The 12880-nt window shown below is 37.5% G+C and overlaps 1 protein-coding gene and 2 non-coding genes across 3 annotated transcripts in view; 1 reads left to right on the forward strand and 2 right to left on the reverse strand.

Annotated features, from left to right (window-relative positions):
• Positions 1 to 12880, reverse strand: part of LOC124722553 (liprin-alpha-1) — a 410311-nt gene that overhangs the window by 149091 nt on the left and 248340 nt on the right. The window contains exons 11-12 of the mRNA XM_047247695.1: positions 12369 to 12525; positions 9156 to 9277 (exon numbers count right to left, since the gene is read on the reverse strand). Coding sequence (XP_047103651.1) covers positions 9156 to 9277; positions 12369 to 12525 — 279 coding nt within the window. The remainder of the gene's footprint in view (positions 1 to 9155; positions 9278 to 12368; positions 12526 to 12880) is intronic.
• Trnap-cgg lies at positions 10824 to 10898 on the reverse strand. Its single transcript has one exon. It is a non-coding gene; the product is annotated as a tRNA-Pro (tRNA).
• On the forward strand, positions 11398 to 11472 carry Trnap-cgg. Its single transcript has one exon. It is a non-coding gene; the product is annotated as a tRNA-Pro (tRNA).

The following is a 12880-nucleotide window of genomic DNA, read 5'->3' on the forward strand; positions in this document are numbered from 1 at the left end:
CAAATACATTGTAGGAGAGACGCCAGATAAATCATGTGACATAGAAGGAAGTAAAGAATGGGAAGATGATTTAGATTTCACAGACTGCACTAGAAAATAAAAATAAAAGAGAGCTACTACAAAAAATTAATAGGTTCACTGATGGATAAAAGCTGAACATAACATGTTCCACACATCTGTACATCTGTGTGGTGTATATACAACATGTGATGACATCCCTAATAAAAGTTTTCCACAATCATAGTAAATATGTGCACAACTATCAAAAATGTGAAGTCTAGATGTAAAATAGAAAAGTGCAGTCCTTACATGGATTTTGTACCTGTAACAACAAACATAACAATAAAATACATTAGTGTAACCATTTAATTGGAAACACACACTTTTAGATGTTGACCATACCATGTGTGCTGCCAATTGCATATTTATGCTAACATATTTTATGTATGCTGGTGCAGTGATAAAACCCACAAAAGGGTTACACTTCTTCCATGTTACATATGGACTTCACGTAATTGATAATTTTCCTTATATATACTACGATTGTGACAAACTCTTATTAGGGACGTCATAACATGTTCTGTTTTCCCCTTATAAATGTGTGGTTCATAACATACTATAATCATAAAAAAATTTATTGTGATGTAGTCTGATGAATTCCAAGAGGGTGACATTAGCTAACTGTAAAATAATGAAATAAAGTGTTAATTTCAAAATGAAATGACAGTCTAGGCAGGAAAATCACATCCTTAAACTAGTTTTTCAGTTGAATCATCAGAACACTCCACATTGATTAGGGACATAAAATCAGTCAAAATAATTCAGTCAGTCATTGGTCACTGACATGAGTGGTTTAGTCTCCTGAAACTGTTTTAAAATAGGGCACTGTCTTGCAGATCCCAGTTCCGATTATTTCATGCATGCGAAAACAACATATATGGAGACCACTAGACCTGTGGCAAGTGTTCTTCCACTGAGCAGGAAGGGTGGTGATGTCTGCCAACATGGAAATAGCAACACTGCTTAGATGCAGATTGCAGGCACCACTTATTTCCTGCTTCATTACTAATTACTTGCAGGCCTTTCCCCTTCCTTTCCCAGACTTTAAAGCTCATGTCAGTACCAATAGTGGCTGCTGGTAAAGATATATTGAGTTTTACATTTCCATTAATTACTGAACACAAGTGGTTCCTCTTCTACCAACAGTTTATTTAATATTACAGGGACAATGGATTACTGTATACATGTCAAATCCTTTCCAATTTCCAGGGAAGGTTCTAAGACACAGCTGCAATACTGCAGAGCTATATTTCTGATGTTTATCAGCTGTAGAATTATGGAATAACTTAGGTATGCATATTATGAATTTCTGGAATACCATAAAAACGGCTTAGAAACCAGAGTGGTTTCTGTTAGTTGTCATCCACTCTGCATATCTTATCTGCTCGTGGGATCCTGACTAATGTGGATAGGGGCACTCAGATTGCTTCTGGGTTCTTTTTACTTCTGTAAAGCCTTGAAACAAATTCATACCAACACACAGCAAGTAAAATATATGCTTAGAAAATATCAGACCAGACACGGAAATTGAATGAGGGCTTCCTAGCAAACAGAATTCAACTGTTCATCCTCATCAGGAAGAGGTCATTACAAGCAGAAGTGTCATCTAGCATACCTCAAAAAGGCGTGACAAGATACTTGTTATTCATGGTGAATAAGAATAAGATACACGATAATGTTGTTAGACCTCCGAGACAGTGAATGAACAATGCTGCTCTGAGTCATACGTACATGCATTTTATTTGTCTGTTAGGTCATGGTCATTCATCACCTGTACATATCATATGGGATATGTCAACATGATGAAATGCTGGCGGGTGATATATATATGATGGCTATCTACAGCAGTTATAAAAACTAGGTGGTACAATTTTTGAATTACATTTTTAAATGAATCTGATTTTTATCAGTAATTGCCATGGTCCAAGGTTTATTTCTGTGTCTAACATTTCATCTCCTAATACTGGAGGCTAAAATGACTCGGATAGCATTTTCAAATTCGAACAAGTTCAGTAGAATTTGAATTACATAATACAGATGCCTTTAATTAACATTAACATTAGAGGAATACACAATTAACCAAATACAGATTATGAAGGTAATAGAGTTTAACATGCAAGACATTCTTAAACATCATACTGTTACAGTATGGTATCAAACTTCTACAGTTGATACAAACATTATGCCAGCAGTAGAAGTTTTAGGATGTCACTGAGGGGCACAACAAAAATACTCACAAAGTTAGCTTTCGGCCAACAAAGCCTTTGTCTTTCTGCGACTCAGTATCTCCACTATATAGTGAGTACAACTATCATTTCCATAATGTTGTTACATTCCATCCTGGATTTTCCACTGTTTGATTAATTGTCCTATGTAAGTTTGATTGGGTGTAACCTATTTCATTGGATATATAGTAGTTTCTGACTTTCAAAAACGTCAGTGGTCCATTTACACAGCTGTAGAATCCACTGTGAGCAGTATCACACATCCTATACTGCAATACATTTTTCTGCTAGAATTTTGTGATTAACCATGTTAAAACCCTTTGTCAGATCAAGGAAAAGGCCAATATTTGGCTGTTTATTGTCCACTAAATTTGTCAGTCTTGCAAAAATTCAACCGGATCATCCAATGTTGTTTTATTTTTATACAGTCCAAACTGGGCTGGTGAAATAAACTTATTTTTTTTTACAAGAAATATTCTAGAGTAGTAACTACAGCATATTCAAACACTCCACAGTGCTAAAAAACAGAGATGACTGCTACAAGTCTGTAGCTGGTAACCATATTTCTTTTTGGCATTTATCTGGTAATAAAAACGCAACCAGTCACTTTTTGACAATTTATTCAACCATGAACATATTTTCGAGCCACTGCAGGCTCATCTTCAGATAGAGGTGTTAGAAGCACATTATGTTGTGGACCAAGTGTAGCTAGATGCAGTGCCGGTGCTGCTGGCAGAAAGTAAGGAAATTTAGTAATCAGTGACGAATTGGAAAGTTTTTTATGTTTTAGGTACTTACAGTGCACTGCCTTGTGGTATTCACATCAGATTGCTTCCTATAACATGCATTATTAAGCAATGTACACAAATAAACGCAGCATGTAGCTACACTTGGTTTTACACTGGTTCACAGGATGTAAACATTTGGTGCTTTTACAAAGAATATGGATATGATGGATACTTTACTACATAATAGTCTTTGTCAAGAGATGCACTGTGTTATGATACAAATATTACTAGTACAGATTTTACATTTCAGTAAATGTTGCTGGCTGCATACAAAAGGTAAACAGCTAGAGGTGAGAGTTAATACATAATTAAAAACTTTTAGTAAGTTACACAATACCATAGTCGTTACCCACCAAGAAGAACAAGATTTATGCACAAAGATGAATTATTGTCATTTTTGTTGTTTTGGTGCCAGGATATCCTGGAAATGCTGGAAGAAAAGGTTTTGTGTTGACTCAGTCTGTTCATTCAGGATTTTTTGTGGTGACTTTAGTTTGTGGATGAAAATTTCTAGTTGTTAAAGGAGGTCCATCTGTAGTCCTTTCCCAACAATGTGTAGCACAGAAAGACTGTCATTGATAGCATCAACAGAGTGTTCATAATGAGCAACATGTGATGCAAAACTGGACTTATTTAAGTTTTTGAGTCGAAGGGCATCCACATGTTCTTTGTAGTGGGTTGCAAAATTTCTCCCTGTTTGGCCTATGTAGAAGGAAGAACAGGAGCATGTGAGTTTGTACATGCCAGAATTTGTATGCCAATCTCCAGTGGATTTATTATTGCAAACAATTTTATTTTGTAGTTTATTGTCAGTGTGGAAGGATACTTTTATGTTGTGTGGTCTGAAAAGGTTGGCAGCTTTATATTCCTTTGCCAAGTAATGGAAGAAAGACAAATTTTGGCATTTCTTTCTTAGTTTGTAATGGTGACAGTGGTTGCTTGACTTTACTTCGGATTTTTTCAACTAGGGTGTTTATCAAAGGGGCATTATAATCATTATTTTGGGCTATAGATTTAAGTATGTTAATTTCTTTACATGCATCTTCTTCACTGATAGGGGTGTGGTGCATACCTTTTACAGATGACCTGAAGAAAGCAGTTTTATGTTGGTTTGGGTGGCATGAGGTATTGTTAATGGTAACATCACAGGTAGTGGGTTTTCTGTGTATTTGGAAGGTATGCTTCTTATTGTGAGGGAGATATTCATGTCAAGAAAGTTAATTCCTTCAGTGCTCTGGTGTTCAATTGTGAATTTAGTGTTTGGGTGCATTTTATTCATTTCATCTGCTAGGTTATTTAGTTCTTCTTGTGGACCATTGAAAAGTATTATTGTATCTTATTATACAGAATTTTGTCTGTAAATTGTGGGTGTGTTAAGAAGAAGTCTTGTTCCAGATTATGAACAAATATGTCAGCAAGCAAGCCTGCAAGGCTGCTACCCATTTCCAGACCACTGTTTTGGGGACCATTGTTTTGCATGCAAAATTTGCCACTGAATGAAATATAGTTATGTGAGAGGACTAATACAAGCAATGTCATGAGTTCATAAATTTCTGCATTGCTCAGCTTTTGGTATTTGATTAGATTCTTCCACAATGGATATACTGAAATTACTTATTTCTTTTATCTTTTTGTAAAGATGTACTATTTTCATGGATTTTAATGACTGCATATATACCTACAACAAGGTAGTGACAGTACTCAACAGAGGTTCCCTAATGAGTTGGGGTATTTACAAAGTAAAAAACAAGGAATTGTATAAGGGTGAAGAGAGATTAATTTCTTAATCTTGGTTTGCATAATTTTCTAAATTTAATTCAATGTTGTTGAAGGTAAAAATAAGACACTGCAAGTCTTCACTTTCAATTTTCCATATGAGATCATTTACAATTTCTGAAAAGTATTTGCTAAACTCACTGGCAGTATCGTACCCACTGTCAGTCTTTCTACTATCAGAATTCACAGAGATCCTTCCTTAACATTTACCTTTCTTCCCATAATGTTGTTCACAGCAGTCCACATAGTTTCGTATCTAGAGGAAGAGCTTCAAATTAACAAGTCATACCTCAAAAACAAGTAGGCTCCACTGCTTTGATGTGTTGTAAATGGGACGATGCTAGAGTAGTTAAAAATATCAACCATTCCATATTGTAGTCTATGATAAGCTTAAACAAAACATTCATGTCAAATACTCTTAAAGTTTTAATGGTTAAAGAGTAGCTCTCGAGCCAATAACATCAGTACCTACAACAAAATAAAATTCTCACATTGATTCGTTATAGTGATCATAATATGGTGTCATCAATTTATGTGACAAGTCTGTTGAAGCAGAACAGTTTTAAATTTGTTCAATAATAACCACTTGGCTGCTCTTGTAAATAATTTATTTAACAATTGGTTTTGTAGCCTAGCAGCTACATCATCAGGTCTGATATGCTAAATCGTATGATGATGTGGCTTCTAGGCTATGAAATTGTTCATGAAATAAATTATTTACAAAAACAGCCAAATGTTATTATTCAACACATATACTTATGGATGCTGTTGTCCCTCACACATGATAATGGGTAATTTTAAATTTGTCTTCTTAAGATCTACACTGAATAAAAATTTCTCAACTAATCTTTGGATCACTGCACTGCTCCTAAGGATGTTATGTCAATAATTATGATACACACTTATCTCTATACTTCAAAAGTAAATTTCTCAACTAATCTTTGGATCACTGCATTGCTCCTAAGGATGTTATGTCAATAATTATGATATAAATTTATCTCTATACTTGAAAAGTAAAAGTCACTGTTTACCTGTGGTAGCAAGCACATCATATGCCAGTACCATATACCCTAATACTCCCCCATCCTTCTCACTGAAACGTAAAGTAAAAAGCTTTGAGGTATTTAGCAAGGCATGGGATGTATAATGAAAAGATAAATCAGACACCTTAGGAGAGGGAATGTTCACTTCTATCAACAAAAATATTGTGACTACTGATATTGAAACTGAGTCTGGCTGTGAAGTTATCTGGACACAAGTAGCAGGCCTAGTTGGACTAAAGTTAATTATCAGGTGTTTCTGTCATGAAAGTTTGAGAATCATTCCAGGGAAGTCTATTCTCAGTAGCACAGAAATATCCCAATCATGCAACATTAGTTAGAGGTGACTTTAACCTAACAAATATAGACTGGGACATCTCTGGATTTATTGCAGCTAATATGAGCAGACAACCATATGAAATAATTTTGAACACATTTCCCGAAAACTGTCTTGAGCAGCTAGTTTCACAGCCCACACGTAACCAAAATATTTTAGACCTTGCAGCAACAAATGCGCCTGACTTATCAACAGGGCCAGTGTAGAAACAGGGATATCTTATCCTGATATTATCATAGTGACAAACAGCAATTCTAAAGCAACCGTCTTTGAGGGGGGGGGGGGGGGGGGGGGGGAATCTGCCAACCTATTGTGTACTGCAGGTTCATCAGAGCCCTTTGACCTAGGTTTTGATAATTACAATTTTATCTTCTTCAGGAGGAAATTGCTATGCTACTGATGTTAAAATCTTCTTCTGAACAAGATAACTTTTTAAACCTACATCAAGGGTTCCAATAAATCTGCATTACACAAATAGTTGGCTGAATTTTTCATCTTTCAAAGACTAAAGTTGATAAATCAGTCAAGATGATTAGAAGGGTAACTGTGCTAGAAAAAGCATTTCAGCAATGGACGGACATCAGTTAGTTCCAATACAATGGACATAAAGGAACTATGGAAAAGTTTAAACTGATTGTAAATCATGCCATGGATAAGTATGTGCTGAGTAAACGGATAAAGGACCAAAAAGATCCACTGTGATTTAATAATAATATTCAGAAAATGCTAAGGAAGCAGAGATTGTTGCAGTCTCGGTTCACAAAAAAAAAAAACACACATAAGTCAACAGTTAAAAGATAGTAGAATTTTTTGCGTATTTAAGAAGATCGAAGAGCGAAGCATGTAACAACTTCCAGTATCATGCCTTAGCACAGTTCTTAATGAAAACCTCAACAAATTCTGATCCTGCATAAAATCACTATGCTGGTTGAAGGCTTCTATTCACTCACTCATCGATCAAAATAGTGTGGCAATAGAAAGCAGCAAAAGGAACACTGAATTTTCAAATCACGCCAGCTGGAGTGGCCGAGCAGGTCTAGGCGCTACAGTCTGGAACTGCGCAACTGCTACGGTCGCAGGTTCGAATCTTGCCTCGGGCATGGATGTGTGTGATGTCAGGTTAGTTAGGTTTAAGTAGTTCTAAGTTCTAGGGGACTGATGACCTCAGAAGTTAAGTCCCATAGTGCTCAGAGCCATTTTTTTTTAAATCACATGTTTAAGAACTCATTCACAAAGGCAGATCATACAAACATACTGTCATTTGACCATCACACACACACTCCTGTATGGAGGACATAGTAATAGGTAACACTGGCATACAGAAGCAACTGAAAGAATTTAAAACAAATTAGTTGTCACATGTGGATGAAATCTCAATTTGGGTTTACAGAGAGTACTCTATGGCATTGGCCCCTTACCTAGCTTTATCACAAATCTCTCTCCCAGTGAAAAGTGCCATCTGGCTGAAAAAATGTGCAGGTGACTCCTGTAGATAAAAGGAGTTAAAGAACACACCTGCATAATTGCAGACCAATACTTGAACAATGTTCTGCTTCAGAATTCTTGAACCTATCCTGAGTTTGAATACAATAAATTTCCTTGTGACAAAAAAGTTTCTGTCAACAAATCAGCATGCATGCAGGAAGCACTGCTCATGTGAAACGCAGCCTGCCCTTTCCTCACATGATACCCTGCAAATCACAGATGGATGGCAACAGCTAGATTCCATATACCTAAGATTTCTTGAAAGCCTTTGACATAGTGCCCCACTGCACACTGTTAATGAAGGTCTGAGCATACGGAATAGGTTACCAGATATGTGAGTGGCTCGATGACTTCTCAACTAATACAACCCAGTACACTGTATTTGGTAACAAGTGTTCAACAGAGACAAGGGTATTGTCAGGAGTGCCCCAGGGAAGTGAGAGAGAACTGGTCTTATTCTCTACATACATAAATGACTGATGGACAGGATGAGATGCAATTTATAGCCATTTGTTGATGAAATTGTGGTGTATGGGAAAGTGCCATTAAGTGACGGGGCACATACAAGATGACTTACGGAACTTCTAGTTAGTGTGACAGATGTTAGCTAGCTCTAAATACAGAAAAATGTAAGCTAATGTAGATGAGTAGGAAAAACAACCCTGTAGCATTAGAATGCAGCATTAGTAATAAGCTGCCTGACATAGTCAAGTCGATTAAACATCAAGCATATTGTTGCAAAGCAATATGAAATGGAATGAGCACATGAGGATGACAGAGAGACGGCGAATGGTTGACTTCGGTTTATTGAGAGAATTTTAAGAAAGTGTAGCTCATCCACAAAAGAGACTGCATATAAAGCGCTAAAGTTACTCATTCTTGAGCACTGTTTGAGTGTGTGGGATCACCACCAGATTGAATTAAAAAGATGACAATGAAGCAATTTAGAGGTATGCTTTTAGATTTGTTACCAGTAGGTTCGATCATTGTGCAAGTATTACAGAGATACTTCACAAACTGCAATGTTAATCCCTGGAGGGAATACGGTCTTTCCATAAGGCACTATTGAGAAAAATTAGGAAACCAGCATCTGACACTGCCTGCACAACAACTGTACTGCTGCTGGCGTACATTTCGCATAAGGCCCACAAAGAAAAGGAAAATTAGCACTCATACAGAGACATATAGACAACCATTTTTCCCTCATTCTATTTGCAAGTGACTAGTAGTGGTACATCGTACCCTTCACCATGTACCATGCAGTGGCTTGCCAAGTATGTATGCAGACGTAACCCCCCCCCCCCCCCACACACACACACACACACACACACACACACACACACACAACCCCACTCGCACTCACACTCACTCTCTCTTTCATGATCACACAAAAACAAATGAAAAAAATAAATTTTTCTATATATGCCAAAATTATGTAACACACCTTTTCTCCCTGGAGGTCCTCTGCAACTTTTCGGGTTTTTTCCAGTTCCTGAGTGAGAGCATTTTTCTCTTCTAGAGCATGCATCCTTTCCTTCAGGTGTACTTGAAGCCTTTCATTTGATTCTAAAACAAACACTTCAGTTACACATTTAGCACCACTTCATTCATAATACAGTAATACAATATATATAATATAGTAATACAAAACTTTTAAAATTAATTTTTTTAAATTTCCTACGGCAGTTTTATCCACCATACAGAAATGAGTTGTTAGTAAGTTGAGCAAACACAACAAGATATGCTGCACAAACATGGTATAAACAAGCTAATATAAAGTCATCATTCTCTGCTAAACTGTCACAATGATGAATGACAGCAGAATATCATATCATTCCACTCACTAGTCTGGATGACCAAGAACTCTGTATTATTTGAACTTACTAGGAATACATTTGTGATCATAAGACAAATCCTTGTTCTTCAAGACTGAAAGTATCTCACTAGTTTACTGGTTCCCATGTAACTGCAATACCCAGTTTGCTACTGTGTCCCAAAGTCTAAGCTAGAAGGTGAGAAAATTTTGTCACAACATGAAATGTAACAGGGAAGAATAACTCCACTTGCTCTGATACCACTCCTGACACAAATACTATCTTTACTCATTTCCTTTAAATAGCTAATACATATATCATATGTGCATGGAATGTCAAAATGTGACAGGCTTTGCTGTTGATTATTTTATAAGTATTTGTGAACTTAATAATCTGACAAAAAGAATAAGTCTTTGTTTTAGGATTGGCATATCTCATTTCAGAGAACCATTCCTTCGCAGTGTAAAGATCAGTTTGTATTCTTTCAAAATTTTGTAAATCAAGATATATCACTATTCACTAATGTCATTGTCATAAGTGACTCAAATTATTCACATTTTAGAATGTAAACCTTCCAAAAACCTGGCATTACCATCATGTCGAAATAACTTTTCCACAACCAAAAATCTACACTTTTACTGGAAAAATACATTAGTTAGTGAAGTATATCAAGCACAAATTTCAGTTTCTAGAATATTGTTGGCTGGCTTTACTTGAAACTTTGGAGAAAAGAGCGAAAATCAAAGTTAACTCCTGAAAATAGAACTGAACACTGCTGTCATTTAACAGATATGCAACTCCTCGCTAGTGGACGTAACTTCATTTCTAAATAGGTATAAGTGTCTTTGATGTTGTTATTAGATACATAATTGCTCTTTCTTTCTTTTTTTTGGGGTACAACTTTTCCTACACTAATCTAAGTTGAGAAATCATCAAAGTCAGTCGCCATTTAGCCTGCATCGAGTAATGTTCTAACAGTCATTTCATCAATAGCCATTAAAGTCAGTCACCATCAAGTTTCACAGAGTGAGATGTATTCAGATTCTGCCAGAACAAGGAACTTCAAGTTCTGAACTGCAACAAGACAACTTATGAGGCACAACAGTCAGTAGCGCTACAAACAATAACTCTGAGCACCAAGATGATGGTGATGATGTTAATAATGTTAATAATAATAATAATAATAATAATAATAATAATAATAATAATAATATAGTAATAACAACAATGATGTGCCATTTGAGACTTTCCCGACATTACAACTGCTTCATTGGTTCTTCCTGGCAGATTAAAACTGTGTGCCTGACCGAGACTCGAACTCGGGACCTTTGCCTTCCGCGGGCAAGCGCTCTACCAACTGAGCTACCAAAGCACGACTCACGCCCGGTCCTCAGAGCTTTACTTCTGCCAGTATCTAGTCTCCTATCTTCCCAACTTTACAGAAGCTCTCCTGCGAACCTTGCAGAACTAGCACTCCTGAAAGAAAGGATATTGCGGAGACATGGCTTAGCCACAGCCTGGGGGATGTTTCCAGAATGAGATTTTCACTCTGCAGCGGAGTGTGCGCTGATATGAAACTTTCTGGCAGATTAAAACTGTGTGCCCGACCGAGACTCCAACTCAGGACCATTGCCTCGGTCGGGCACACAGTTTTAATCTGCCAGGAAGTTTCATATCAGCGCACACTCCGCTGCAAAGTTAAAATCTCATTCTGGAAACACCCCCCAGGCTGGGGCTAAGCCATGTCTCCGCAATATCCTTTCTTTCAGGAGTGCTAGTTCTGCAAGGTTCGCAGGAGAGCTTCTGTAAAGTTGGGAAGGTAGGAGACGAGATACTGGCAGAAGTAAAGCTGTGAGGACCGGGCGTGAGTCGTGCTTCGGTAGCTCAGTTGGTAGAGCACTTGCCCGCGGAAGGCAAAGGTCCCGAGTTCGAGTCTCGGTCGGGCACACAGTTTTAATCTGCCAGGAAGTTTCATATCAGTGCACACTCCACTGCAGAGTGAAAATCTCATTCTGCTTCATTGGTTCACGGGCATAAAGTCGGATAATGTTGTGGAAGCTGCACAATGTATACATTGCCCAGACGTGCCACACTGTTAAGGATAGATTCACTGAACACGTCACACCACATTGCGTCAGCCAGGAAAGTCTGCTGCTGCTGAACACTGTCTTGCCATGACACATAGCACGAAATATGGACAGACAACAATCCTTTTGTTCACTTCCATGTACCTGGACTCAATCTTTAAAGAAGCAGTCAAAGTATGTATAAGTAATGACCTGCGTAATAGAGACATAGGATTTCAGTTCAGCAAGGCATGGGAACCAGCACTGGCAGTACTAAGCCATCATCAGCTATAGATGAGCAAATCTGAGTCAGCAAAGATGGGGAATTGGAGTCTGCACAGTTAAACTGGACACCAACACTACGTCCACAAATGTGCTGGGCCACGATTTGCGGCCAAGCTTTTCCTGCAGTGCGACTGTGAAGACCATGGCCCATTTCGCCAGCACTGGATGTCGCTATACTCTATGATTTGTCTACAATGATGTTATAGCCCCGCCCCCTTGGCACCTGCGCTTTTCTAGTGAGCCAGTGTATATATTGGTGAGAAACTGCAGCAACGTGTTAGTAAGCACCTGAAGATGACAAGCAGCTGTCTTGAAATACTGTGCAGCTTCCACAATATTATCCGACATGACGCCAATGAATCAATTAACCAATAACAATGATAATAATATAATAATAACATTACCACCACCACCACCACAAACAACAACAACAACAACACTAATAATAATAATTATTATTATTATAATAATTCAGAAGTGAAACTGGATCACCTGATAACAATTTGTCCACAGTTGATGATAGCCTTGTATTGTGTTCTTCGTTCATTTTAAGCCTTTGGTTTAACCGCAACAGCTCAGCATTTTTCTCCTCTAATTGGGCCTCTAAGCGCTGAATTCTGTCCTCCGCTGATCCGTGCCTCTCTTGAGCCTGAGAACAAAATTTAAAATGTGTTACAGAATTGTAGCAGCATCCATCACATAATAATATTAGCTCTTACTAAGATCACCTGCTACTTACTGCAGTAACTATACTGACATTCACCTGAAGTGACAATTGAAAATTTGAGCCAGAACCAAAACATTAATCCTGATTTTTGCAAAAAGCAGGAAATCTATGTTCAAGTCCTTGCTCTGGCACAGTTTTTCAGTTGTCACTCCAGATGGACTCGTGCAGCTGGCAGCACAATAGCAATTGATGCACCTTACATAATAACATTCACTGTTGAACTCATCAACACGTTTCCCTGTCTTGGAATTCAAATGTACTAAGATGGATGACTGGA

This window comes from Schistocerca piceifrons, chromosome X, assembly GCF_021461385.2.
Source record: "Schistocerca piceifrons isolate TAMUIC-IGC-003096 chromosome X, iqSchPice1.1, whole genome shotgun sequence".
NCBI classification, from domain to species: Eukaryota; Metazoa; Arthropoda; class Insecta; order Orthoptera; family Acrididae; genus Schistocerca; species Schistocerca piceifrons.